General features: G+C 41.0%; 2 protein-coding genes across 2 annotated transcripts; both read right to left on the reverse strand.

The window, feature by feature from the left end:
- Positions 1–260: 260 nt before the first annotated feature.
- On the reverse strand, positions 261–17,501 carry nomo (nodal modulator). The gene is made up of 31 exons (XM_056371761.1): positions 17,310–17,501; positions 16,606–16,695; positions 16,475–16,520; positions 16,015–16,115; positions 15,612–15,718; positions 15,422–15,494; positions 14,108–14,260; positions 13,636–13,773; positions 13,126–13,215; positions 12,911–13,016; positions 12,630–12,780; positions 12,295–12,472; positions 11,955–12,096; positions 11,608–11,739; positions 10,768–10,904; positions 10,567–10,654; positions 10,306–10,369; positions 10,117–10,212; positions 9,758–9,979; positions 9,424–9,506; positions 9,018–9,177; positions 7,499–7,625; positions 6,528–6,641; positions 6,230–6,357; positions 5,460–5,601; positions 5,224–5,307; positions 3,710–3,820; positions 3,522–3,623; positions 3,170–3,289; positions 2,602–2,694; positions 261–2,304 (listed from the first exon to the last, which is right to left on the reverse strand). The coding sequence occupies exons 1-31, from the start codon at positions 17,463–17,465 to the stop codon at positions 2,173–2,175; spliced, it is 3,666 nt and encodes a 1,221-aa protein (XP_056227736.1). The 5' UTR covers positions 17,466–17,501; the 3' UTR covers positions 261–2,172.
- Positions 17,502–17,793: 292 nt separating this feature from the next.
- Positions 17,794–25,176, reverse strand: LOC130166273 (transmembrane channel-like protein 7). Its single transcript, XM_056371762.1, has 16 exons — positions 25,035–25,176; positions 23,332–23,596; positions 23,017–23,165; positions 22,687–22,842; positions 22,509–22,594; positions 22,278–22,423; positions 22,051–22,198; positions 21,425–21,607; positions 20,897–21,042; positions 20,578–20,692; positions 20,129–20,226; positions 19,671–19,854; positions 19,448–19,578; positions 19,064–19,219; positions 18,891–18,969; positions 17,794–18,737 (listed from the first exon to the last, which is right to left on the reverse strand). Exons 1-16 carry the CDS (start codon positions 25,057–25,059, stop codon positions 18,543–18,545), a joined length of 2,262 nt encoding a protein of 753 aa, XP_056227737.1. The 5' UTR covers positions 25,060–25,176; the 3' UTR covers positions 17,794–18,542.
- Positions 25,177–26,388: the final 1,212 nt, after the last annotated feature.

Raw genomic sequence — 26,388 nt, forward strand, 5'->3', positions numbered from 1 at the left:
TTTAACCCTTCTTAGACAAGCCTTGTCCATGTTGTTGTGCTGCTTGGGTGAAGAGAAAGAATAATGAGATCAGTCTGATACTAACTGGTTTTCTGGGGGGTACTCCACATTTTTTTGATCCTTAACTAAAATAGCACAATATAACTTTTGTTCTTTTAAGATTAAAAATTATGAAATCTGCAATTCTTGCCATTCTTAGTGAAAATATTAATGTCTAGCATTACACTGCCCCCTAGAGGCAAAACCATAAAACAATTGAGTTAATTTTCTTCCAGTCAAACTTTATTCATTATCTCAAAAAAAAAAAAAAAAATTAAACAGATTCTTGCCAAATGACAAATGACAATTTCACCCCACCTCTCTCTCCCACCCCAACCAAACTAATCAACGCCTCCTAAATGTGGACTAATTGGAATATCTTTCAACTCAGTAAATAGCCAGTGGCCTTTTCATCTTTCAGCGAAAGTCAGCCACAACTCAGAGCAGATGAATTGAATACAGGAAAATAATAGGGGTCCATAGTTTTCACAGTGCATTAAACAGCTGAGCAGTAAGACAATGTGCTTTCAAAATTACAACTCTGCCTTATCTTTTTAAGTTTAACTCAAGGTCGTGACAGACCCTTTGAACATATTCTCACTCAAACTCACCTCTGTGGATAGGAGTCTTATTAAATTTTACGTTGCTCTTTAAAATAACTTGTTACACACTTCATGGGACAGATTTTTGTTCCAAAAAAAAAAACAAAAAAACAACACACTTTCAAAAAACATTCACATCTGATTAGACATATGTTAATAAATTAATTAACTATTCATTATCCCCTAAAACACCCTACCCCCCTTCCTGACCTGACCCTCCAAAAGAAAAAAAAAGAAAAATAAGTCTCTTCACACAGTATTCAAACCCAAATTTGCAGCATCTTATCCACCATCACTTTCCTGAGCTAACAGAGACATCGAGTCAATCTTGCATCACGCTTAACAGCTTATAAAGTACCATCAGGAGTGGATGGAGTCCATTACAGTAACTCATGGGTGTTTTACACTTAAGTGACAACGGTATGAAGCAGTTATTAGCTGTCAACATCTTTGGCTGCCTTTCAATCACAGTAAGCAGTTACAGAATCCCCTGTTTGCGATGGCATTACGGTGGTCAATGCAGTTTAAGATCAAACTTATGGGTTCAAATAAGTGACAAAAAGATTATGAGCTTGTGAAATGATGTTTAAAAACATTAAGAGCTTATAGTTGTTTATCAGCCTTTGTAGACCTGTTAAAAGGTTTGTGGATATTTTGAAGCGTTTTGTAGTTCATAGTGTCTAAACTACTGTACTCCGAATCTGTGCTTTGATGTTCACAAAATTAAGTAATGTGTGAAAACTTTACTTTTTTTTTTTTCGAAACAATAAATCTTTTAGCACAAATATCATTTGGACATTCTTAACTTCAATTTCTCATGTTTTTTCCACCAGGATTACAAGGGTGCTATACAACCACAAGCTTAAAAACATTTCTGTCGATCGTTTCTCAAGCTGAAAGTCTTTTTGACCCTTATGTGAGCCCTTACACATTTAAACCATAAATCTTTAAAAGTTAATACTGGTAGTTCTGATTAGATTTCATCAAACTCCAGCTTCAGCTTCTGATGAAAATCACTTTTGCGTATTGTCTGAATTGACCCCGACGCTGGTTGGTAGGCGAGACACATGGTTATCCACAGTGCCTGATAGTCCTAAAATAATGTGAGGATAGATAGCAAAAGCATTCAAGTGCTTTCAAAACACAAAAGATTTTAGCTCTCCTAGATAAATTACAAAGGTATAAAAATGGCTCATACTCTATCACAAATATTGACAATATTTTTTTAGACAATGAGTGTTCTGGGAAAAAAAAAAAAAAAAAATCAACAAAAACAACCTGTAAAATGTCAGCTATCAGTCCAGTGAATCTGAATGGCTGATGAGGTGGTGGGTAATGCGCGTCGAGTGGTTCATGTTGGGCTTCACTTGGGGGCAAATCACATCTCAGCTAACTAAACAGTTTACTAGCACCCATCGTCAGCCGCCGCGGCTGCAGGAGGAGTTAAACCCAGCGCTGGCTGTGGACTGTGGGTGCTAGTGTGCCGTTTAGCGTACAAAGGTGTGGTCTGGGGTGAGCCGTGGTTGTGTACTCATGTGCGCCTGGCTTTCTGTCTCTTGGCCTGACGTTTGGCTTCATCCAGGGCGGCACTGTCCCCGCTGGCTTGGGCCATGCTCCTCACTCCCTGGATACGGTTCACGACCTGTAACAGCAGGGGGATCACCTGCAAAAACAGGTCAGCAAAAGGTATTAAACAAGGGCTTTTTGGATTAACAGTTTCTCACTTGAGACAATAATGTGATTAACTTGAATGAATGAATAAATGAAAGAAGAACCGATTATAAAACATGAAAACTAAGTAGAAGTAGGACATTCTTCTTGATGTCATGCCAGATTTTAGGATTTGCCATGATAAGGCCAAAGTCCAGTGAGGTTTAAACCAACTAAATCGAAATTCAACAGTGGAACAAGAAAAGCTCTTTGAACATAATGTCTTGAGGATGTGAAGCTGCTTATTTACCTTCTCATGGTTGTACGCTGCTAACAGGAGCAGCAGAGTGAGGGGCAGAGCTATGTAGGAGCCTTGGGCAACATCCTGATCAGGCACTTTACGCTGGGGGAACGAGAACACACACACACACACACACACACACACACACACACACAACACACACACACACACACACACACACACACACACACACACACACACACACACACACACACACACACACACACACACACACACACACACACACACACACACACACACACACACACACACACACACACACACACACACACACACACACACACACACACACACACACACACACACACACACACACACACACACACACACACACACACACACACACACACACACACACACACACACACACACACACACACACACACACAACGAGATGAGACACTTCCAAGGGGAACAACCCAATCAATACTGTTTCGATAAAAAAGAAACAGTCTCTCTTTAACTCATCATTCCTGTTGTTCTTTGCAGTGAGAAGGGAACATATCCACTCTATCAAACAGCAGATCTAGTTTTAAAGAAAGCATCTGTATCTTACAGTGGGGTTGAAGGTGAGTGTGACGTGCTTGTGGTAGCCGCTGGAGGTGAAGGAGACCTGGGGCAGAGTGAAGTCGTACTGGGAGCGGGACAGCGTGGAGTACAGCATCAGAACATAGGTCTGGAGAAGACAGAGAGAGCTGACTGTAGATCTAACAGCCGCATGTCCTGGGTCATGGTTATGTCTGACGCAGTTGACACATTTTGTGAAATATAAAAGCATATTAAGACATTTTATAACCACTTACAACAACCGAATAATGTAGACAAGAAAATCTGACTTTTGTTTTATAAGTATGAGCATTTTGTTGTAGCCTTAATTCAGACTAAATAGTGGGATTACAAGCTGATACCTCTCCATCTCTGTCCAGAGGAGGGAAGTGGAAGAAGAGGGACTGTCCCAGTGAGACGCTGTTGATTGGATTGTCCAGATTGTCGCTCCTATACAGCTTCACCTGGGCAGATCCAAAAGAGGATAAATAACTGCCACTTGACCATCGCAAGGGGAGATGCAGCGATAACATGAGTCAAGCAGTCGTACCGATAGTGTTGGGAGATGTTCCGGGGACGTGATGACGTTTCCGCTGAGGTCAAACTGATTGATCTGTCTGAAGGCGATGATGTTGATCCCTTCAATGTCACTGCTGCCAACCTGAGAATTAACACACCAATCTTACTGTACAGATACAACCTTAAACTACTGAAGAAAATACCAACTCTGGATAAAAGCTTTGTACAAGTCACACGGTGTGATAATAACAGAGAATTAAGTGGAATTAAGGCATTTCCAGTCTTGCCAGAGAGATTAGGGGGCCTGCACTTTTCAGGCAAGCTAAAATTATGAACCGAGAGGTTTAAACTTGCAATGGGATTATCGCTGCTTTTGTTCTGTGTATAGAAAAGGACCCATGTGATAAGGCTGCTGATAAGTCATAATCACAGGGTTCCCACAGTCATTTCAACAATTCAATTACAAAAGTTTTCCATACCTCCGGATCTAGTTTTCATTACTGTGTTACTGCAGTGCAAAGCATAAAGGAAAATGACTATGACAGTGATTATATGTTAATGCAAAGGTTCAATGTTCATTCTTAATCTTGGAAACAGCAGCTGAAAAAACAAACTCACAACAAGGTGTGTTTAGTAGCTGTTCTGGAGCTTTTGATCGAAACACAGTGGTCAACATCAAAAATGATCTATGACCCTGGGCTTTAAAGCCAACATGGAGGAGAATTACTTAAAGTGAAAATCTTCTTATGAAGATCACATGCTGTGATCAATAGCTCCTGAACAGCTACTAAATGGACTCTTCATCATGGCAATTAAATACTGTTAAAAATAAAGTTAAAGAAAAATTCCAAAGTGTTTGTTTTGTAGAACATGCAACCTGACAACAAATAATTATTGATTAATCCCGCCATTGTTTACTCTGTTAAATTAAAAAACACACACACACACACACACGCACACACACACACACACACACACACACACACACACACACACACACACACACACACACACACACACACACACACACACACACACACACACACAACGACGACATTTCACAACTAACACTATGACACATGTAAATCACTAAATTATTATTCTATTTGATGTTAGGACAGGCACCTATTTCAATGTTTTCCAACTGCGCGTGTCACCTTACTATTTCGGTCCAACCATTAGTTCATGATGGAGAATAACCCTGACATTGCAGAGCCCGCCCCCTCCCTCCCTCCCTCCCTCCCTCCCTCCCTCCCTCTGAGCACATTCATGTCAGCAGTGTGGGAACATTTTGATCACCCCCCCCACACCTCCAAAAACACAAAACAAAAGAGAAAAATGAGGTTGTTCTTATTTAACCGCTTAACTGTTGACCGACAATAAGAATTCTGACTGATTAATACCATTGGTTAAATCAGTTAAATCAGTTCCATCTGAGCTAACAGTTGCTTATAGTTTCTTGAATTTTCCAAAAGCTGGACGACTGTTACCACATCTGGAAAACTGTGTGGACCAGAAGAAGCCTGCAATAATTTTGTTGCTTACCTCTATAGCTCTGTGTTGTGGTAGAGCCCTCTCTATGTGGTCGTTGCCTTCAGCGCGCAGCTGAATCAGATACTTGCAACTGGGCTGCAAGGAAACATTCAGTAATTCAGTCATTTACGATTTACTAAGTAAACCATTTCAGAGATTCAATATCCTTACTGTGTATAATTATTCATGCGGTGCCAAATGCAGCTTACTCAAGGGTTTTTTACCAGACGGGTTTCTAGCATCCTTACCAGCAGACCCCTGAGTCTGAAGCGGCCCTCCTCATCAGTGACGGTGTCCTCGCTGTAGATGCTGCACTCTCCCTGACCCACCGCCTCCACGGCAACATCCCGCTCTGCATCCCCACTCAGAGACTGCACCGCTCCGTAGCAGCTGAGGACAAGGGCACAAGACCATGACACTGATAAGACACGTGTGGAAAGGACATTTCTGGATTCAACAAACAGCAGGTAAGTACTGGCACTCCGCAAAAAAGGAGTCTGATTGGCCTGCAGCATAACAATGAGCCCAGACATACAGCCAGAGTCAAAAAGAACTATCTTCAGAGACACTAAGAACAAAGAGTCGTGCAACAGATGGTCTGTCCCCCACAGAGCCCTGATCTCAACATCATGGAGTCAGTCTGGGATTACTTGAAGAGACAGAAGACACTGAGACGGACTAAACCCACAGACCAACTGTGACTCAAGACCTAAATACCAAACACTTTAAACTGTGCACAGGTGTCCCGGGGAGAACTGCTGCTGTTTTTAAGGCAAAGAGTGGTCACACCGAATACTGAATAGATTTTAGTGTTTACTCCACTTTGTATGAAGTTAACTGATGAATAAAAAAACTTTGTGACATTATCTTTGAAAGCATCCTCACTTTACTTTTAGTGCCTAAACCTTTTGCACACCACTGTACATTACAGTGACACACTGTAGATGTTGAGACAGACATGTTTACACTTGGGGGCCAAACTAAACAGAAAATTACTGTTCAATGTACATTTGTGTACCTGTATGCAGTCTTAATGCCAGTTATATCGATACTGAGGTTTTGACCTTCCTCCACTGTGATCATCTGAGATGCCGGCTCAAAGCGGAACTCCTTCATCATGGGCTTGAAGTAATACTGACCAGGACTCTGAGGAGATGAAAGCAGTGATTATGTTGAATAAAGAGTAGAAAATATTAACGTCAGCTAGAGAACAAAGGTCAAAGCATCCCTACAATCTGCTTTACAGCTTGGTGGACTGACATCTTACAGCTTAAGTACAATGGTGAAACCAAATGAACAAACTGCTGGATCCCTACCAGGTTATTAAAGGTGAGCAGGCCAGTGTCCTGGGTCAAAAGGTTGGAACGAAACTGTCCTCCACTCAGAGACAGAAGGACGCCTGACAGGGGATGACCTTCCTCTGATTTGATCTATTGAAAGAAGGGAAAGAGAGGTAGAGAACAGGTTACAGATCTCATGATTTGACAACTAATGATTGATTTCACTTATCTTTCAGCTGCATATTAAACCACATGAGGCCAAACGTCCAATTTTGAGTAATAGAAATTGCACATATTTGAAATAACTTCTAACTGTGGCTGAACTGGGAGGTAAGTGATTAAACTCTTCCAGTATTTTCAAAATAAACGACGATGCGGATTAAATGTCTGTTGCAATGAAAACAAATTCACACAGGCAATTCTTGAAAATCATGAAATTAGTCAGTTGTGGCTCAAATTGTCAGAGCCATACTGTGAAACACAGCACATAATCAGGCTGACAGGTGAGTTCAGTCTCTCTTAGTGTTCTATTTCAGGGAGGATTTACAAAAGAAGGATAAACAAGGACACAAAACTCTCTTTATAAATGTCGTACAGAAGATTTCAAAGCAATTTATCTGACAGTCTGAAAGGGAAAGCGACAATGATCCTTTGTGCCAGGATCTCATGGTCACTGTACATAAGTGCAGACCCATAAAAAAAAAAAAGAAGCAGTACAAAGTGAGGCACTGACAGCACACAGCAAAGCAGAAAACTGATTCAACTATCATCAGTGAGATTTTCTTTTCAATTATATTTTATGAAAACATACTAACAAGGGCTTTTCATCAAGTCATTTCATATTCACTTTAAAGCACATAATCAGTGAGAGTAGTAAATGAGAACAAAGGGCTTTAATTGTCAGATACTCCGGGTGAAAAGTGTCAGCTATGTACCGCTGATGTAAAAGAGGGTGGTGAATACTGGGATGTAAAATGCATTCAAGTGAGAGGGGTGGCCACTTGTACCTTGAAGGTGACACCAGCCAGAGCGAACGCCTTGAAATCTCCCTGGGTTCCCTCCACTGGACTCAGGACGAAACCTTCTTTACTAGCACTGATGTCGTACTGCCGGTCGCTGTGAAGGGGACCCACACTGGAGGGAACGAGAGGAGAAATAAGGTGGTTGCATGTTTCATAGTATGCGTCACGCGGTTACTACACTAGCCCACATACAATACAGAAAGACATAATGGCAGATAACAGTTCAGAATTCCATCCAACGTAAATCAAAAACAACTTTTTGGTAAGAAAATACCACCCACAAAAAAGCATTGCTACACATTAACTGGATAATGTTGACTCTGACATTTAAAAGTCAAAACCCAAAACTGCATGCGGAGAATTATTTTTTGTGCAGGTCTCAATGAAACTGCTGACAAACCCTCCAGAGACCCAACACCTTCAGAGGATCCTCCAGAGGGCAGAATGTGAAGCGAAACTACTGCCACTCCATTTTGACATCTAAAATTGCACCTACACAAACTGTCATGTGAGCAACAGTAATGTCAAATAAATATTTATAGTGCAACTATCATTCTTTGTCTTACTTCTATTTGGTAGATAATCAACTTTGACAACAACAGAAAGTAAAGCCAGTTAGCTGTGGGCAAATACTTGTGTCCCATATTTTTAGTAGACATGTGTTTACAATTTAGCAAATTCACACCATTAAAAGTATGAGGAACTAGCTACTAGCTGTTCCTGTTGTGACGTGCAGACAACTATCACTGAACTACATGGACACGGAAGAAAACTTTAAAATGTGATGATTCTTGGGCAAGTTTTGGAGTTGTAAGGAGAATCTTTTTTTCCTATGATTTCTAAGTGGATTTATTGATGTTTCGCAAAGGAGATCAGATTTAACTGTATCCTGGGAAAGTGTAGGTCAGTCACACTGAGTCTGAAATGAGATGTATTCATGTCTCTAGAAACGGCTCGTCTGCATGTAAAACAACATCCGTGTGACCACTGGAGAAGATCAACTCAGCAAGCTTTAATAAATATAATAAACAGTGGAAGTCAAAAGCTTCAATATAATTTTCATTCCACAGACGGCACTGACGCAGTTCTTCATGTATTAAAATCTCTCAGCCTTTTCACTCTTGTGTGCGGCTTCTGACAGTGTTTACCATGAGGCCAGTTGGTCTCTCTGGCACAAATTGTGATTTAATTATCCATTTGGCTGACCACCTCTAACAGAAGCTTCTAAAACCCATTTCAACTATCTGGGCCTGACTAGCAAGCTATATTAGAGCCAGAGTTTTAACAAGAACCCAGACGTTGCTGCCGTTTCAACACTCCTTTTGGCCTTAATGTATTTATGGATCTGCCAGTTAGTCTATAATGACCAGCTAAGCACATACATTTATAGCAGAACCCAAAGATAGACATTACCATCACCATTAGTAAGCACTCTGGAATATCCTACCTCTAGACTCATGCACTTTATTTTTTATCTCAAATTCGAAGTGCTAGGTTCTCATACCTGTATGCTCCCATCTCATTGGTGGCCACAGTAATGAGCGGAGAAGCAGCTCCTCTTTCACTGATGGCGATCTCTACACCCTGGAGCTCTGGTGACACCTTGCCCTCCAGGAACAGACCCGCACGCCCAGTGATGTCCACCAGCCGACCTGGACAGGACTCTGTCAACAGGGAGAGGTTTATTACTTTTTAGGAAGCTTGTTTAGCATGCTACAGAATTAGGGGAAATTTATTGTTTGCATTGTTTTTTCTCCTGATTCTCTACACAACCAATGAAGATGGAGTTAAAATATTCTAAGCACAAGGGTACACACTTCTGTAAAGAAAGAAAGATCTAAGAAGTAGCTATAACAAGGAAAAATAGACATAATACAATGTTAGACTACAATGTGTGTGATGGATTTTACCTCCAGTGATAGTGGCCTCTACCTCAGGTGGGTAGAATAGCAGCTCCTTGGAGGAGGGAGTCACTGTGATCTTCTCTCCAGCCCTGCAGTCATGTACGGTAAATATTAACTCGTTGCATCAATACATTGATTCAAGACTGAATGAGATTCTCATACTTGATGCTTTTTATGCTTTATGTAAAGCACTTTGAATTGCCTTGTTGTTGAAATGTGCTATGCTATAATGCTATAAGACATTGAGCACATTCCAGATCTTGCAATCTTGCAGTGTTGCAATCCTTACTTTGTTATGTCGTAAAGAGCAAAGATGATAAATTAAACCGCAGCCACTGACCTGGCCCAGTAGGAGAACTCATAGTGGAACGGGCCTGTCAGCTCATCAGCCTTCTCTTGGATTGGAGGGCTATCTTCCCTGGCACCTCCGTCCTCTTCGGCAGCGCGGCGCTCCCGCTCTTGGCGCCGAAGTTGAATCTCTTGCAGCTGCTGCTCCTGCCGCTGCTCCTCCAGACTCCGCAGGGGACCCAGCACCAGCGCCGGCTCGCTCTCGATGGACGATCTGACCGAGGAGAGGGTTGGGGAAAAAAAAACAAAAAAACAAAACATTTAAGCTCGTCATTTAAACTGATGCTCAGCGGTGAATGTTAATGAATCCCAGAGTTTGCTAAAAACGAGCCCAGCCATGACGAGTCTTACTTGATGGTAACTGTGACATCTAGAATCTTGTCAGTGGTGATGAGCCCGGTCATGTGATGGCGCACTGCAGTGAGGGTCAGGATGCTGGGGGCCGAGCTGTTAGACACGGGTCATTGTTTAATTGAATTGTACACAGGGAGAACTTTTTTTTAACCCAGAAATAAACGGGGACAGCATCTGATTACTTACGTATCGTAGGTGTAGAAGTCCTGCTCAAACTGATGGCAGGAGCGTGGGGTGACTTTGTAAACACCTGGACAAGCCATTTTTAGTTGATTAATTACTTTGCTCCAGTTTTATATTTAGCTAAGTCTGACGCAGACCTTTTGGCTCAAAACACTGTGCTCTAACTATACACAAGGGAACAGTTGGTACACTGATATTTTCTTTTCTCAATACGCTAATTCACACTATGTTTAGCTAATGAGAGGTCGGGAGAATGAACCTCACCGGGCTTGGAGAGGCAGAAGCGATTGACTCCCTTTGAGAGGTTGTACATGCCGACGTTCTCAGGTTTGCTGCCATCCTGGAAGAACTCCTGCACAGAAAAACGAACGCAGTTAGAATGTGAGTAATGCGTGTGGACGTGCCACCAACTGTAACGACACACACACCAGGTACTGCTAATGAAGTCGGGTATCGGTGACTAACCAAAGTGATGGCATGGGAGAGGGAGCAGCGCAGGATGTAGCCAATCTGTCTGAACTCCACCCCCAAGACGTCAGAGTCCAGAACTTCCACTTCCATGGACTTATGCTTCCAGCACCACTCCTCATGAGAAATACTCACTGAGAGGCGAAAAAAAAATGAATACACTCAAATAAAAAGTAACAGACAAACAAATGTGTTAATAGTTGTTGGAAAGGAGTAAATCTGTCACCCTGGCCTAAAAAGATAAAACCTCAGATGCCATGATCACTTGAAGCTGAAGCGTTCCACTTAACGATCTTATAATTATCTCATCTTTAAACAAATATTTAAGAAAGTAAACTTCTTACACTACTCTGGCCTGGCAACACAACAAGCTGAGTAAATGTGCCTGAAAGATGCTGTGTGTGCACATAGCTTGCAGACACACAAACAGATTGTGTGTATTGAGCAGTGAGGGAGATAGATGCAGCACCAGAAGGTACAGAAACACCGGCTGAATAATGTGCGCTTCCAAAAAGCTGCTGCTAAACGCCAGTTATGATGAAAGGACTGTAATTACTAATTGATCTCCCCCACAATCGTTAAGAGAATAATTACTGTGATTCCTTGATGGATTCTCAAATGCAGGTAGGATGGAGGGATCTGTTATGCACTACACTTGCTTTGACATCCTCCAGTCAAAACCTGTGTGCTGACTTTGCAATCAGGCTCCACGCAAGTGCTGAGGCACTTCTCCAAGTGCCAAAAATGCACTACTATCTGGTTTGTAATTGCTCTAATCAACCCTGAATATTAATATTATTATAAAGAATGAAAAGTATTCTTAGCGGTAGTCCTCACCTTTGTATTTCCCAGGTAGAACGTTGTCAAAGGAGAAGCTGAGGATATCGTTGCTGCCAGACAGAGCCACTGTCCTTCTCTCCCCCTGCCGACTCACTGGTTGCAGGGTTACTGAGAGGTCATCACAGGACGCTAGAGGTCAACCAGAGGACATGAGGTCAGCTTGTGCGAAAAAACATCAACCACACAATTCAATACTCTTGTAGGCTGAAGCTGAGTCAGGTCCTGCATCTCCTCCTACATCATCTTCTTTGCTTTCTTTATATGACAAGTTACTCGACATTTTGTAAAAAAAAAAATCATTTTAACGATGAGACAAGCCAAGCCATATATGACTAAGTGCTTACCAAGACAGTAGACTTTTCCAGAGACAGAAGCCATGAATTGTGTGAAAAGGAGGTCTGTGAGGGGCCGGTCCACAAGGGAGACCTCCAGGGCTTGAGGCTGCAGAGCCAGGCCGGCTTTCACCTCCGCCTCAGGGAGAGACACCTGAACACATGGAAGTGAAACCAAAGTTATAATGTAGAACGCAAAGTGACTGTTATACTATATGCACACTTTAATTAGTTACATCTCTGCCAATACAACTGAAAACACAATAGTAATAATTTGCTCCAGGCCATTTCTGAATTACGAACCAATGCAGACAAAACTACTACTACTACTGGAAGTTTTATCAAGTCTTACATGGACACTGTAGTCTCCGGGTTTGGCATGGAAGCAGAAGGCCCCCTGAGGGTCAGAGTCGACAGTGCGGCTGGAGGCTTTGTCTTGGCCCATGTGTGTCAGTGTGACCTTGTAGCGACCCTGCTGCTTCATGCCCTCAGGCAGGTGGCTGATGGAGATCTGGCCGCACACACTGAACCTGGGATGAGGCCAACATCAGAACTTTATAAGACTTGTCAGCAATGAGGCAACATGAAACAGCAAACAGCAAACTTTTCCATACATAATTTCAAAACGTGTACAACCGAAACATGCGTGTATGCAGCTAAAGCAGGAAGTGCGCGGGCCTGACGTACCCTGCTGTGATGATGTCAGGAAGTTGTGGCGTATTGGGGGCAATCTTCACCGTGACCGGCTCAAAGAACATGAGCTCCTTGTTGACACGGATGGTGTAGGTACCAGCTGTCATGTTCTCCAACCGGAAAGAACCATCCTCCTTGCTGACGACTGTGGGGACAGAGAGGCAAAGCAAGCAAGTGTGAAAAAACGTGTTCACAATGAGAACCACTGAACGCACTTCCGCGAGTTTTAGGTCGTCTGTCTGCTGCTTTTGAAAAGTGTCTTCTAGTACGCTCACCTTTGATCTGGTTGTTGAGGGACACTGTAGCATCAGATACACCCTCCCCACCGAGGCTGTTGAGAACTCGGCCTGTCACAGAGAAGCCCATGACTCGAAAGATGGGCTACACGTGGAGCGACAGAAACAGCATAGCATGTCAAGGTGATGGACCACACCCACAATTAAATGTTAAAACAAATGCTGATAAATAGAGATTTAATTCAAGTCTTTACCTCTAGTTTCAAACTGTTGTGTTCAACCTTGAAATTCATCCGAGATGGAGCGACATCAAAAGTGATCCTCTCTCCTCTGTAGAAAGGCACCTGATGTGAAGAATTTCACAAACAGAATTAAAGGGAAAATAATTATGTTTGCATGAAAGAGAGAGAGAGAGAGGCAGAGTCATTCTCAATGCAGTGTGCAGGATGAAGCTCGTGAAATCAAATCCCATTTTTGATACTATTTAAAGCCAGTGTTTTTCCTGCAATAGCCGTTTCCATGTTTTACATTCAGTTGCTATCTCTCTATATACCAGTGTTTAGTGGTAGCGGCAGAGTTGCTGGATTCAAGCTGAATTCAAACCTATGAGAAACATGTGACAGCATGATGTAGTGATATCCTTTGAAGGGCTTATGTGGTAAATTCAAGTGAAATGCTAAAGTGAACTCAATGAAATACTGACAAAAAGACCTTTCTAAAAGCATGAGGGACGCACAGGAAACTATGCGTGTGAGCACCCTTACCACAGTGTACTCTCCACTGGCCAGAGAGGGGAAGAGGAAGGTGCCATCTTCCCTCGACAGAGCGCTGCACAGGTAAACCAGGGAGCTGTCACCAGAATCTGCCCCCTCCACCGGAGACGTGTTACAGCCATTGACGTCCTTCAAATCACAACAAACACACACAAAGATTGAGCAAACCAACTATTATTATTGCTGAAAATGCCCATGAAGGGCATTTTCTATAAAATACAATAACAAAGTCAAAGTGACTTAAAAAAAAAAAAAAAAGTTACATTTTGATATTCCCAGACTTCTGCTGAGAAAAAAAATCCTGACTTTGTCTTGAAACACACTAAATTCTATGATATTAGAGAAATCCCATGAGCAGTACGACTTCTTTTAAAGCATTAACTGCAATATGGTAATTTCCTTCAAATAATCAAGGCTAGACTACACACTCAGTACGATTGCTTGTGAAATAATGTTGGTTTACCTCTTTCTTGACTGTGGCTGAGTACAGTAGGAAGTTGACCTCTTTCATGGGCTCTCCATCACTGCGGACCTCCCCCGAGACATCGTAGCCTCCAACCACCAGATGGTCGGTGGCCGGGGCATTGGCGTTGGAGACGTGCACCGAGGTAGTACTCTGTCGGAGGACGGCAAAGGTCGCCATGTAAGTTACAGCGAGGGTCGGAATAATGACCCTGTCAGGAGCAGTGTGATTACTGCTGGAGATCATTAGATAGAAACCTGCTAACCTGACAGGGAACCTTATCAGCTGAGCGAGTTGGTGAATAATGAAGTTGTCTACACTCGAGTGGTACAGAAATTAAAAAACACCTCTGAGATCGTGCCTTCTCTACAGCGCTGACACTTCCAAGACAGCGAACGGTCATATTGTGATACCCCAGCAGTGTGTACACACTATGGGGGTGAAAATGATGTCTCACACACACGGGTCTGATCTTACTATCACTTTAAATCATTAGTTACAAACTCGCTGAGCAGTCCCACATCTGTTCCAAAGGCCCATTGATGTATAGAGAGGGTCTTAATCCATCTTTCTAAATCATCATACTGGGGTACTTGTGGGTGACATCTGTGGATACAAATCTTTATTGTCTCTTAACCTTTTAAAGTACACCATCCCACAGCGCTGACAAATTATACATTGACTCCTGACCCCTTTATCACTGCAACAGCTGTTGAAACAGAAGTGGTACAGGCGTGTGGCTATAGCTCCAAAGTGTTTTCCCATAAAAAAAAGTTGCTGCATACAAGACTTACACTCTCTTTTTCATAACAAAAAAAGGTGAGGCAAAAAAAAAAAAGCCTACATTTCTACCATGTTTGCGCCTGTACGGTTTTGGTTCAATATCTCTTTTTTCTGTATTCTCATTCTGACCTTTTGGTTGTAAAATTTTGAGAGTTGCCATTCAAAGGAGACCAGGGTTATGACTATAATCAAAAGGGTTGAAGGAAAAAGGTAAACAATATTTTCCACATATGTTTGGGTCACAAATAACTATGTTCACTTCACTTGAGTTGTCACCTGAAGCAAAATATATATACATATTTTTTCTATTAAGAATTTACCAAAGCCTAAAACTATAGGTTTTAATTGTTGAATGGTTGCTAGAATTACAGATTAACTTCACAGCTCCACTCCATTGTTCATATTTGGATTCTAAAACTCCAGTAAACAACTAAACTGACAGGAAGCATACATAACTCCAACAACATCCACGGTTCAACTCCCGGTCGAGGGACTTTTGTAGCATGTCAAACCCAAAGCGAATATACCGACCTGCTCCAGAGTCCAAGAGGGATGGGAAGCTGTGATGTCATAATTTCCAGGGAGTACTTTGAAGAAGGTATACCTGTGTTGGCAAATCCAAACAAAGGAAAGGTTGTGAAACAGCACACTATTTCAAACATACATTTACTGCAGGAACACCTGTGCACCCCCACTGAACAGAAAGGTACGAGCCACTTACTTTCCTCCAGACTGTGTGATGACACTCTGGAGTTTCTCCTCTGTTCCCGCTCGGCTCAGTTTGACTTCTACTCCTGCCGGACCCAGGAGATGGCCCTTACTCAGAACCTGAGCCAGACACATTATGAGGGAAAAACATGATACAGTAGTAAGAGATATTTTGTGATATGAAGCAATTCCTTGACAGATACTTTTCCAAGAAAATTCTTGTAGAAGCTTGTCTTTGGCATACAAATAACTGCAAAATTATCCACACACAAAAACCTGATGCATGTGTGAGGGACTGAACCTCACTCTGTCGTTCACTGGAGCAAGTTTTCACCATGCATAAAGCTGCAAGACTTTAGGGTCTCAAAGTTAAGATAATTGCATTCATAAGGGAGGAAATTCTGAATCCATCTCACCGTTCCTGAGACTGAGAAGCCAGTGAAAACAAAGTTGATGTCTTCCTCTTTGGTACAGATGTCACTAACTCCATCCACATGGAGGTCGACACTGGTGGGCTCTGGTGAGAGTTCACATCAGAGAACAAAAGACATAAAAGCTAGTACATAGATAATACAAACCGCTAAGATTTTGCAACAGTTGGCATTATTACCTCTGCCAAGGATGTTACATTTTCAACTGTGTCTGTTTATTTGTCCGCAGGATTACACAAAAAGTAATGAACCAATTTGCACCAAACTTGGTGGAGGGATGAGGCATGGTCCATGGAAGAACCAGACATATTTATGTTGTTGAGATCTATGACTTTGTACAATCTTGACACGGATCCAGATTATCATCTGATGGCTTTGGCAGAGGTATGCATTCTGCTGAGTGCCATTCTAGTTAATAGTTTGTGAATTGAGCTGCAAGTCTTACCAAAGCTCCACCCAAGAGGAGGCTCAATCTTCAAAACAAAGTCTCCCTGTAAAAACAATAAATTAGAGAAATTTAAATCATCATCAATGAAAAACTGAATGTATAAGTAGTTGAATTAGTATTCCCCATACCTTGTCGTAGAGCGGGATCATGAAGTAGCCATTGATTGGAGCACAATCGGTTTGATATTTCAAGGAACCTTGTTTAGTGTACAGTTTAATCTGTGCATGAAAGAAAACACAAAGTATATTTATAATTATTCATTAAGTATATCAATAATTACTTAACCTGAACTGTTCATTGCTGTAAGGCCAGTCTCGATTAGGCTTGATTAGTAAGTTAAATGGGAACACTGGTTGAATATCCAGTATCCCCTGTTATCAACAAACAGACCAGTCTATCTGGGATTAAATTCATTTCACTAATCAGTCAAATGGCTAATCCCACGGATCCTGTCAATGAGCAGGATTAGGACTGGTGACCAGCATTTAACGTCTTCCTCATCAACACTGACAGGTTTTAAGTTTAACAGGGAGTAATTATGTGTAACACAAACATATTAATGCAATTTCAGATATAAACTCACTCACTCAGCCGTGACTACGTACAGAAAACACCCAAACTAGCTAAATAGCAGAAAGCTACAATGACGTGTAATTACATTAACCGCTCTAATTTATGTTTGGTAGCGGCAGAGAGTTAACTCTACGTTAAATATACTGATTTTATGGCCGTTTCATTCAAGTAAACCTCCTGTCTCCGCCTAACCTTTAGCTTACTACGATAAACCAGCTAACTGTTAGCTAGCAGCTAGCCGGGACGTTTGAACTCTCACCTCGATCAGAGAGTAGTTGATTTCAACGTCGGACTTCACAAACCCGCCGCACGCCACCACTATGTCATCAGAGGACACGGTCAAGAACTGAGAATATATTATACAGAATAACAACCAGAGGGATCCCATGTCAGCCCGGATCGTAATTCTAAACATTTTGGCAGAGTGAGCCGAGCCACAGCACGCTGCCTCCGGTTCCGTACCAGCTGAGCTGAGCTGCTGCTGTCACTGACCGAGCGAAGACCCTGACGGCGGCAGCGACCTCTGCTGGGCCGGAGGTACTATAACCTGCGAATAGTGACTACAGTGATAGATAGATAGATAGATAGATAGATAGATAGATAGATAGATAGATAGATAGATAGATAGATAGATAGATAGATAGATAGATAGATAGATAGATAGATAGATAGATAGATAGATAGATAGATAGATAGATACTTTATGAGGGTAAGTAAGAAAAGAGAAAATCAAAAGCAACAAAATGATTCAACTAATTTATTTATTTAATTCTAATATTTATTTTTCATGTAAAAAGTTCAATATTTAGAGCAGCCACTTAAAACGTACCTTACATAAAAACAGCATATTTACCCAAAATATGACTTAAACAGTATTCATGGTTCTAACATACCTACCACCCAAAAGTTATTTTAAAGTTAAATAAATTGAGTAACATCACTGTTAAAGAGAACATGGTTAGAGTTTAGGGTTAGTATGATACTGTGCCTCTGAATTATCATGTAACCTCAGAGCAAATAATAATGATATAAATGTCAGATTTTAAAACACACGAGACATACAATGAATGCATAGTACTGACTTTAAACACAAAAGTTCTACAAGTAAGAAAACACAAGTGTTAATACTTTTAAAGTGCATACAATTCAGAAGGTTTTTTCAAACTCCAGTGGTTATAGTAATGCAAATCCTTCTCAGAAGGATCGAATGACAGACAGAACTTACAGTACAGAAAAATAGCACAAAAAACATCTGATCAGCAACGACCGCTTTGGTTTAAAAATACTTGAACATTGCCGCTTAGTTTTATGATTAGATTGTCAACAAAGGAACACTGAAAAAGCATGATGCATTTATGTCAGCAGGTCCACAGAAACTCCCAAGCTGTAGTGTTTTTGCAATAAAAAAAAAAGAGCAGTTAAGATTTTCTTTTTTTTAGTCCCAGCACATTTGTCCAGTCTTGCATCTTGTCTGTAATATTAGGTCTTTGCCTCACACATGTGTGGAGGAGTCTGGAGGCGGGTGTGCCAGGAACACTGCTTCATTGAAATTGTTGGAGAAGCTGGTATGGTAGCAGGGGCTGCTTCTGCTGCTGCGGGGCTGGGATTTGGACGCTGGAGATTTGATCGCTGAGAGCCTCTGAGCCTGGCAAAGCTTCTGGATCAGGAAACGTTTGTCACGGCCCTCCTGGAAAACAAAATAACACATTGATAGTAGTTTGTGTAAGAATAAAAATATATAAAGAATAAAGAAGAGATAATAAGAATAAAAATAAGAAAGGAGGTTGACACAGTCACAGCGCCAAATCTTCTGAAAACATGTATTGTTGAGTAAACCTACCATGGCCAGCTGCTCCCTTAGTTGGTTAATAACTCTCTTGTGAGCTCCAGCTAAGGCAATCACATAAAACATGGCCAAACTGCAGAGAAAATGGAAATATCGTTTAAAAATGTAGTCACACAGAAAAAAAAAAAACAGTTGTTATAGGTTGAAAAAATTTGACAGAAATATACCATGTAAAAACAAAGAAGGAGACAGCGAAGGCCTCTGATGAGAGGGCGAAGAGTAGGGTCCGTACTCCATCAGGTAGCTGGGCCACCGTAGTTGGCAGCACCTCCCAGGAGGTGGTGTAATTAACAAATGGTCCACAGGCCTGGGAACAGTTTATTCTGAGCAAAGGGGACAGGTAAATAAGTGTGTTTGCCAAGAGAACGGCAGCAATGAATGATCCTACATCTATTTAGTCACTGACATGCAGGCGACAGATATGAGAAATTTCACGTCTCCATTTACATCTAACTAAGTGAAATTCATCAGTCAAATATTGACCACGGATGTCAATACTCCTACTTGAGGTTCTTTTAATACAATTAAAAGATAACATGGTCATTACTCACTGTGCTACACTAACAATGACAGGCAGGCAGGCCAGAGCCAGACCAATCAGCAGCACGCCAAGGAAGAAGAAGTTGGAGCTAGAGGCTCGAAACGGACGTGTGGCTGGTCGGCAGTTATTTATCAATGATACCTATGAATAAAGAGCAGAAAGGTAATAGAACATCAGAAGCTGTATTCCTGATTCTGAACCGTGCAAAAAATAAATATGGAGGCAAAAATCACCTTTTTGATGTAGAATATAAAGAAGTATTTGATGGTGCAGATGGCAGGCAGCATCGGGCAGTAGAACGTGCCGATCCAGCAGATGGTCTGACCGTAGACGATCTCTAGCACATTCTGAGGAATAGCAAACTCCTGCTGGCCCCACCACTTAGCCAGGCCACACTCACAGTAGTTCACTATCAGCCTGGGTAGGACAGGGCAATGCAAGGACACAGTTATTTGTGACTCAAAGAATGTGAAAGTGAGAGGACACAGAATAAAACACCACAGCGTTATGTTAGAGGAAGGCTGAAAAATCTATTTTAAATCTATGTCAACGCTCATACAGAGACTAAATACTTTTTACAAACACATCAACACCTCTTGAAATGCCTTGTGAGGATCACATTCTTTACATGAGACTAACAGAAGTTTCTACTGAGATGATGAAGTTGACGTTTTTTACTGTGAGGACTTACTTTCGGGGAAACTCCACGAAGATGGTGACTGCGACAATGATGATGAAGTCAAAGACGGTGAGTTTGTACATCTCCTGGCCTACACGGGTTTCCCAACACTGTGGGCACAGCAAGGACACAAACTTGCCTGTATAAAACTAGTTTAAAGACGGAGTTTATACTGTAATTGCAATGATATACCTGGATGTGTTGAAAACCCAAATGAGTCACAAAGGACTGAATAAATGAAGGGCTCATACCACTGCTGTTACACTCAGAGTGATGTAGAGAGGCATAAATGATTAACATTCTAAAATGAACTATTAATATCATTTAATCAAAATCATTAAGCAGTGGTAGTTAGTGGTACGCATGTTGACACAGAGATAACGGTGAGTTTGACGCTGGTATCTGCAGATGACTGAAACAAACCATTGTGCGCTGTATTGGAATAAAAGAGAATGACTTACAGAGTAAAGCACGTGGTTATAGCCACAGACGCAGGGGTCCTCTTTACATTTAGTGATCTGAGACCAGAGAGAGAAGAGCAAAACCCCAATACTGGTCAACCGCATGAAGACACACCTGTGAAGACAGGAAGAAAGAAAAAGAGAGAAAGAAGAGGGAAAAACATTCAGCCAGTTTATTCTCAGCTACGAAGCTCAAGTGTTTCAGCTTGTGATTGCAAATATACTATTTTTCCCTCATAGTCTTTGTCTCTGAATGCAATTAATTTAAAGTTAACAATAAAAAGCTAGTAAGTTCTCGATAAACAGAGGTCCACTGTACCGCATGAGAGTGAAGCGGATCTCGAAGGCAGGAGAGTAGTCCTCATAATTGATGATAACGGAGAAGAGGAGGGGGGTGATGAAGTTGGCCAGGGTGATAACAATTGAGGGAAGATACTCATTGATCAAATCCACAATGAAATTCACCTGCAAAACAGCAGAAATTACATTGAGAGCAAATACATCTGATGCCAATTGATGTCAGGGCAGAAGGATCTGAGGATGTGAAAGAAATCTCCAGCCTCTTATTCCGCCAAATATTTTTTGAACTTCAGCAATAACAGTATCAGTCTGTATGTATTCATCATTCATCATCATTCATCATCATTTTTGGAAATTCAAGGCGAATCTGAAGTTATTCTTTCAAAGGAGTTTCAAAAAGGGTATGAAAGGCTTTATTAACGACTGTATTGTGATAATAAAGTGAGAGTTTCAAGTCTGACTGGAGTTTGTTGTGTGGAAAAGTAGAAAAATTATGAAAAAAACACAGAAAATGACACACTTGCAACAGAAAGCAACATGTCATTACCTTTGTATTATTCATCTGTGCTTCCTGGGAGAATACGGTGGCTACATAAATGCTGTAGAAGCAACCAGCCAGCACAGCAATGACAAAAAGGTTGAGGATGAGGCGGATGACGTAAATCCGGCACTTCTCTTTGCGGGTGCGATCCTTTATTTTCTGCTTGATCCTCTCTTCTTCCAAATCCGTCTGGGGATTTGCAGTTTTAAAATGAGGCAGGTAAACATTCAATGGAAGCATCGATTATACATTTAGAACATTTGAAAAACTTAATACATATACACATAAACAACAATAATATACATATATCACTCATTTCTGAAGAGAGAGTACTGCATCAGTCTACATGGCTGATGAGAGCTTTTTGAAAGGATTGAAACTAAGATATCCAAGAAGATACATAAAGATCTTATTGCCTGGTAACCAATATGTAGATTATAGTAAGAAACTGTCCATAAACTGTCTGTTAACATCACTCAAGCTCAGCAGGTGTAAAAACAGGTTTAATATCTCGATTAAACTGAGCTTCTCTCAGCATGTGAAAAAAGGCCATTGTTGTCCCATCTCTCCTTATGGCTCCTGGCAAATGTTGGTGTATAAACACATCTTGTTCAACAGAATGATCAACCAACCTTGAGCTCATAGAGCAGACTGCTTCTCTTCAGCTTCGCAGCGTTCTCGTTGGTGATGCAGAAGTCCCAGCCAGCAAAGATCTTGTTGCAGAAACTCTGAAAGCGATCTTCATCCTGAACCAGGTTACGTTTGAATCCTGTGGCCGACCTTGAAGAGAGAAAAACACACTCCCTCAAACTGTTCGTTCAAATAAATTTCATTAGTAATGATTTGGTCTTTTCAGTACCTTTTAACGATCCAGATGAGACTGAGGAACAGGTACGCCACAGTGGCCAACAGGTATGCCAGAGGCAAATTATAAGTGATGCTTGGAAAGTAGATTTTGTCCACCTTGTAGTAGCCGTAGAAAAGATAGGTCTGTTCCAGAAAGCCCTGCAGATGAAATAGAATTAGTGGAAACCACATGGAAACTACTTTTTTCTCCACAGACCATTTAATATAAAGTGCAAGGACCTACTCCACCAGACAGCAGATCTGTAATGTGTTCATGAAAGATCACCAGGCCTCGTCGAGCGCTGCTTGGATACACACTGCAAATGCTGCCTGTGTGGAAACAGTAAATTTTAATCTTAAAACCATTTAATGCTTAGTTTATAATCCCAGTTGAAAAAAAAAAAAAATCTGTGTTTTCTCACCATCATTCTGGTTGTAGGTGGTATTCCCTGAAGAATAGGGGGCCATGATGATGGGCAACATGACGAAGCTGAACATGAGCAGAAAGATGATCATGTTGAGCATGACCAGGAAGCGCAGGAAGGAGAAGTAAGACAGGATCCCTGTGCCAAACATCCCTGAAGGAAAGGGAGGCAAAAAGGGAGAACTTAACAACAACAACAACAGAACCATAGCTGGTACTAAAAGTGTGTTTACTCATTTAGACCATCCTGAACAGAACTCAGTAAATGTCTCTGAAGCTACAGACACAGTTTTCTGGCACTCAGACCGTCTCATTATTCATCTCTCACCCTCTATCAGGTGGATGTCTCCCCTCCAGAGCTGCAGGGAGCTCAGCCATTCTTGGGCATCGTCCTTCAGCCTCCTCAGATTCCTGCGGGTGCTTTGCCTCCACTGTCTCCAGCTGCTGAGCTCTCGAGCCTCCACCAAACGCTGCGTCCTAACAGGTTACACAGCCAAATTCATTGCTTAGTGGACTATACGCAATCTTAGAAATCAGTTATGAATGAAGCAGGCAATGAATAATATCGTATAATTCCAGTAACTTTGAAATTTGAACTGATCTGTTCGACATTGTCTTTCATTTAATTCATTATCTTTCCTACTTGTCTCTGCGTTTCTCAGCCATGGTCTTGGCTAGTTCCCTGATGGGTCTCTGCTCCGTCTGACCCTTCTGCTTCTCCTCTAGTCTGTTCACTGTGTTCACGCCCCATTTCCCACTGCCAGAGGAGCTGACCCGAGCTCTTGTGCTGCTTCTTCTCTTGGTGCCACCAGCCGCCGACTTCCTGCGGTACAGCAGCGACTGGTAGCTGGGGAGCTGGTCCAGCAGCGGGTTACTGGTGACTCTTCCACTGCGATCAGTGTAGAACACTGATGAGGTGAATGAACATGATTAGATCTTACAAAGTTAACGATATGCTTGATCATGTTGCACTCAAGGCTCCTGTTAAGTCCATCTATCAAGCACCTACAGTTGTGATATGGTTAAGATGGACACAGTGAAGTGTACTTATCTTTCACTACCAGCCTGGAGGACATGACTATACAGTATGTTGTCACAGATGCTACAAAGTTAAGGGCAATTCAAACTACAGCTGCAACAACTAGTCAATCAATCAATTAGTTGAACAAATATAATTAATCAGCAACTATTTTGCTCATCGGTTAATTGTTTCAGTCATTTTTAAAGAAAATAATTAGCTGGTTCCAGCTTCTCAAATGTGAGGATATAATGCCTTTGTTAATCACATAAACTGAATCTCTGCTGGACGAATAACACCAGTAATCTGCAAACATCTCCTTAGCCTGTGAGAAATTCTAACATACATTTTTTTCACTTTTTGTTTACCATTTTCTTTATAAATAATTAATGAATTAACCAAGAAAATAAAGGGCAGACTAATGGCTAATGAAAACATCAGTTAGTTGCAGCCCTGACTCAAAGCCAATATTCAATATCATATCATAATATATGTATGTTTAATACTGGTCAGTGGTCTGCCAGTCATTGCAGTTATACTCATTTTAGTCCAAATCAGGATTTGCCTTTTCAATATTCCTGTTTTAAAATGATTCTACATGCCTTGAAATGATTAAATTATTTATAATTATTATTTTATAAAAACAGTTGTTAATACAAACTTTTATTATGCTTTAATTTATTCTCTACCAGTTTTTAACTTGCAGATATCTCTCTTATTCAGTGTAATGAAGTGACTGCCAGTCAGATCATACCACTGGAGTGGATTATTGTTAGAAAAAGTGTGTTTAAAATGACACTGGGTCCGCAGTTACACACACCGTGCAGCCATATGAACTCTCCTGTTACTTATCCTTAGAAACCACAAAGGGAAAAAGCTGCTTTGGATTTGGAATTACTAGTTTGCCAAACTTGATCACATCAGAGCTGTAACATTAAAACATGCAAGAAAGCTTATGACAATAGGTTTCCAGTGTGGGAAACAAACACTGTTGGAGACTAAAGAAACTTGTCTCCCTTGTATTATATGTGTCCAGTATCCGACAATGGCAAACCAAACAGCAGACTCAGCGAATAAAAATGCCAAGAGCGAAGTTTCAACACGGAAAACAGACTCAGACAGGGAAAAAACTAACTCTCTGAACTCTCATATTTGTGCTCTTCCAAAGACCTTTTATCAAAGCCTTAAGTAGCAGGTCAAAGTTATTAGCCTGTTGTTAGCAGCGATTTGATCTTAAAGTTGGAGGCTAGCATTACTAGCCTCTTAGCTGATGTTGAAGAAGTAAGGCTAGCTGTAGACAAAAGTATCGGACTAACTGCATTGTTTACCTGAGTCGACCTCCATCGTTTCCATTTCTCATAGAATAACTTTATCTAATTATTATAGTGTTACGATTAGCTAGCAATTAATCTAGAAGACTTCGTCAGCTGGGAGTGGAGTGTAAAGCTGTCAGGAAGATAACATTGCCTATCCCAGAAACCACTTCCTGAATGTGGATGCAGCTCCAAGTGCTGCTCTGAGCTCACACTGGCTGTAGTTTATTGAACCTTAACCTGTTTTATTTGATCTTATCTTAATGTTATTAGATATCACTATTATTAATGCATTTTATCACTAATCTCTGGACTATTAAAAAGAAAAAAAGACGAAAACTAGTTGGATACTGTTAATTAAAGAGTAGCCATTCCAACAATTCAGTATTGCACTTTCAGAAACTTGGAAAACTTGAAATATACAGATTAAAATAAATAGATAGATAGATAGATAGATAGATAGATAGATAGATAGATAGATAGATAGATAGATAGATAGATAGATAGATAGATAGATAGATAGGTTACCTATAGTTCTGGTTCAAAAAAGGCTGAATTCTATGTAACCCAATACAATATTTTATCTGACTTTCCTGGCCTAGTAAATCCCTGTGTCTTTCAAATGCCATACACAAGTGTGTAACACAGGCTTTCTATTATAAATTTTGAAGTCTCACTCTCAGATAGCTGTAATCACATCATCCGGGTTATTTTCTCAGACTTTCTTAAGGAACTCAGAGGACATTTGTTTGTTTGTGTTTTATTATGAGAAATAAACTAAACTTCTCACACAGAAGCAGTGAACTGCTTCTTTAAGGTAATGAAGAGGAAGAGAAGAAATAAGAAGCAAAACTAGGTCAAATCAAGATTAATCAAGATACAGAGAAACAACATATTAAATATAAGTACATTAGAGTATAATCTCCAGCCTTTAATAGTCATGTAAAACAATAAAATTCCATTTTACAGTGTGTAATTGAATGTTGTTTGCATAAGGGTTCTGCCTCTGACCTTGATATACACTTTGACCAAGGGAATTTCCCATTAGTTAGTGAGCAGTGTGACCAATTAAACCAAGCAACCCTCCCCTTTTCTTAGCGCATGGTGGCTTAAAGATACATTAATTATTTATCTGTTCATTATTCATTGTCCTGTCTATCTGTAGACAAGTTCAGTCAGTAAGCACCAACAGAGGTCAGCTCACAGTAGATAACACATTCAATCTTGGACATGCACCTTAAATCCTAATAAGGAAGGCAATTACATTGTTGCCTTAGGGGTTCAATTATTTTCGTCACAATACAAACTGTCCACATGAGAATTGCCTGGTCTGTTCAGAAGCAGTGGACTTTTACCTTTTTATGGGTTT

The sequence above is a fragment of the Seriola aureovittata genome, chromosome 3 (assembly GCF_021018895.1).
Source record: "Seriola aureovittata isolate HTS-2021-v1 ecotype China chromosome 3, ASM2101889v1, whole genome shotgun sequence".
Lineage (NCBI taxonomy): Eukaryota > Metazoa > Chordata > Actinopteri > Carangiformes > Carangidae > Seriola > Seriola aureovittata.

What these genes read in the sequence shown, in the direction of transcription:
- nomo (XM_056371761.1), bottom strand. Translation starts at nt 17,465, where the DNA reads ATGTTTAGAATTACGATCCGGGCTGACATGGGATCCCTCTGGTTGTTA. An exon ending in ATCACACAGTCTGGAGGAAA is followed by an intron (nt 15,495 to 15,611) that starts GTAAGTGGCTCG and finishes TTGCCAACACAG; the next exon opens with GTATACCTTCTTCAAAGTAC. An exon ending in CTTCTGCCTCTCCAAGCCCG is followed by an intron (nt 10,370 to 10,566) that starts GTGAGGTTCATT and finishes TGGCTTGTCCAG; the next exon opens with GTGTTTACAAAGTCACCCCA.
- LOC130166273 (XM_056371762.1), bottom strand. Translation starts at nt 25,059, where the DNA reads ATGGAAACGATGGAGGTCGACTCAG. An exon ending in CACCTACAACCAGAATGATG is followed by an intron (nt 22,595 to 22,686) that starts GTGAGAAAACAC and finishes GTTTCCACACAG; the next exon opens with GCAGCATTTGCAGTGTGTAT. An exon ending in TTCGTGGAGTTTCCCCGAAA is followed by an intron (nt 19,855 to 20,128) that starts GTAAGTCCTCAC and finishes TGTCCTACCCAG; the next exon opens with GCTGATAGTGAACTACTGTG.